This window comes from Microtus ochrogaster, chromosome 18, assembly GCF_000317375.1.
Source record: "Microtus ochrogaster isolate Prairie Vole_2 chromosome 18, MicOch1.0, whole genome shotgun sequence".
Classification (NCBI taxonomy): domain Eukaryota; kingdom Metazoa; phylum Chordata; class Mammalia; order Rodentia; family Cricetidae; genus Microtus; species Microtus ochrogaster.
Genome location: NC_022020.1, coordinates 22,933,416 through 22,935,542, shown reverse-complemented (window position 1 = coordinate 22,935,542; position 2,127 = coordinate 22,933,416). Strand labels below are relative to the sequence as shown.

Here is a 2,127-nt window from a genome sequence, read left to right as displayed (position 1 = left end):
AGACCAGGCTGGTCTTGAACTCACAGAGATCCACCTGCCTCTGCCTCCCGAGTGCTGGGATTAAAGGCGTGCGCCACCACCGCCCGGCGTAAATATTATTTAAAGGGACAAGTAGGATAGTTCTCTTGCCATGTGTATACTGCATGCTAAATGTGTGGCTTTGAAATGTATGTTACTGATTAGTAATCATCTTATTTCTGAAATTTAGATGCAAAACACAAAAACTCTGATGGAGAATTTGTACCTCAGACACGTCCTCGGAGTAACACTCTTCCAAAAAGTTTTGGCTCTTCTCTAGACCATGAAGATGAGGAGAATGAAGGTGAGCCCAGAGTCATTCAGAAAGAGAAGAAGCCGTCTAAGGAAGCCACTCTTGAACTTATCACAAAACGATTGAAGGAAAACCGTGCTGAGCGTCACCTTCCTGAGGATATCAAGGTAATGCTGAACTCTGTGGTCTCTGCCGGGGCAGGGGGTAACCTTTAAGACTTCCTGAAACAAAATAACTAGCATAGCCGGGTAGAGAATGTGCAGCCTGACTTTTCTGTTCTTCAGATCTGCCACTTCAAAATATGCTTTTAAAACCTGGAGTACTATGTATTAATGCATGTTGCAGATTGTTGGCAAGATACTGATGTATAGAGTATAAAATGGCTGAGTCTGAGTGGTAGCTGTATATACTGAGTTCTTGCTATTAGCCTGTTGGTCTCTGGCATAAACTATGTGGGTTCTGCCACTTATTGTTTTTTTTTCTTCAACATTCCTATGAAAAATATAAATGTGATATTAGCCATTTAAAAAAATATCTTGCCAGGTGGTGGTGGGACACATCTTTAATTCTAGCACTTGGAAGGCAGAGGCAGATGGATCTCTAAATTTAAGATCAGCCTGGTCTGCAGAGTGAGTTCCAGGACAGCTACAGGTCTACACAGAGAAACCAAAAACAAAAAAGATAAAAAGAAAAGATACCACTCAAAAGCCTGCCATGGTGGTGCATATCTGTAATCCAAATACTAGAGAATTGGAGGCAGGGGGATCAGGAGTTCAAGCTACATAGTGAGCTTGAGCCCAGCCAGGGCCACGTGACACTCTGTTTAAAAAACAAAACAAACAACTGGCAACAAAAACCTAGATGATCTCATTGTTAGCAGGATTACATGAATTACATTTTTTAGGAATGATTACTGTTATGTATGGTATAGGTATGTGTGGATCCATGCTTCTCCATGTGCATGGAAGCCAAAGGCAGCCATCCGGTTAGGACTCTGTCTGTCTCAGTCCCTAAGACAAGATTTCATTGTACCTGTGAGCAGGCCCCATTACCACAGAGTCCTCTGTGAGACAGTCCAAGTCATATGTAAGGTGAGATTGCTGGGGAGATAGTCTCAGGGGACCCAGACACACCGACAACAGAATACACCTCTCTGATGATGTAAATATATGAGTCTTTGTTTCCCTGGAACAGGGCTAAATTAGTCATTTTTTCCCCCCTCCTTCAGCTTTTTCCTTTTTTTTGTTAGAACAACAGTCTCCTCCTGCTGCAAGTGGTTTGGTCACATTAGCTTGGTTCAGATTTACAATCCTAGATTTAAAAGTTCAAACTTAGAAATGGAGTGACAGTTTTATAGGGTCTACACTCAGCTGTGCCTACTGCATGAGGAGAGTCCACAGAGTGATTTGTTGTGGGGTGACTGTCTAGTGATTGTTTGTGATTTGTAACTTCCTCTGGTAAGAGGCCAAGAACTGTTTGCTGTTCCTGGAAATATGTAGAATTTATTTGGTCTAGTTGAAGGGTATCTTGTGGAACATTGGTTCATTGAGATAATGGATGAGTCTGTGGAATAAAAGGAAAATTTGTATACAAACATGTGGGGAGTTCTGCCTGCTGTGCCCTTCAGAATATTGAAAGATAAGGTGGATGTATTACACTGCAAAGAACATGTCAGCCAATATAGAGGGAAACATGAGGTCATAGGATAGAGGTCTAAGGTTTCAATTGGACATTTTTGAGCTTTCAATAGGTGTTGTAATAGGGAGGGCGGCGGGGCTGCATCCCCGGCACCCGGCCACCCACACGGCTAGCTTTACCCAAAATAATTACAAGAAAACTGTATTTTTTTTTTTTTT

At 42.1% G+C, this 2,127-nt stretch overlaps 1 protein-coding gene across 4 annotated transcripts in view; it reads left to right on the top strand.

Annotated features, from left to right (window-relative positions):
* Fam13b (family with sequence similarity 13 member B) overlaps positions 1 to 2,127 on the top strand; it is a 63,366-nt gene that overhangs the window by 44,642 nt on the left and 16,597 nt on the right. For all 4 annotated transcript variants that reach the window (XM_013349541.1, XM_013349540.2, XM_013349539.2 and 1 more), the window contains one exon: positions 209 to 438. In XM_013349541.1, coding sequence (XP_013204995.1) covers positions 209 to 438 — 230 coding nt within the window. The remainder of the gene's footprint in view (positions 1 to 208; positions 439 to 2,127) is intronic.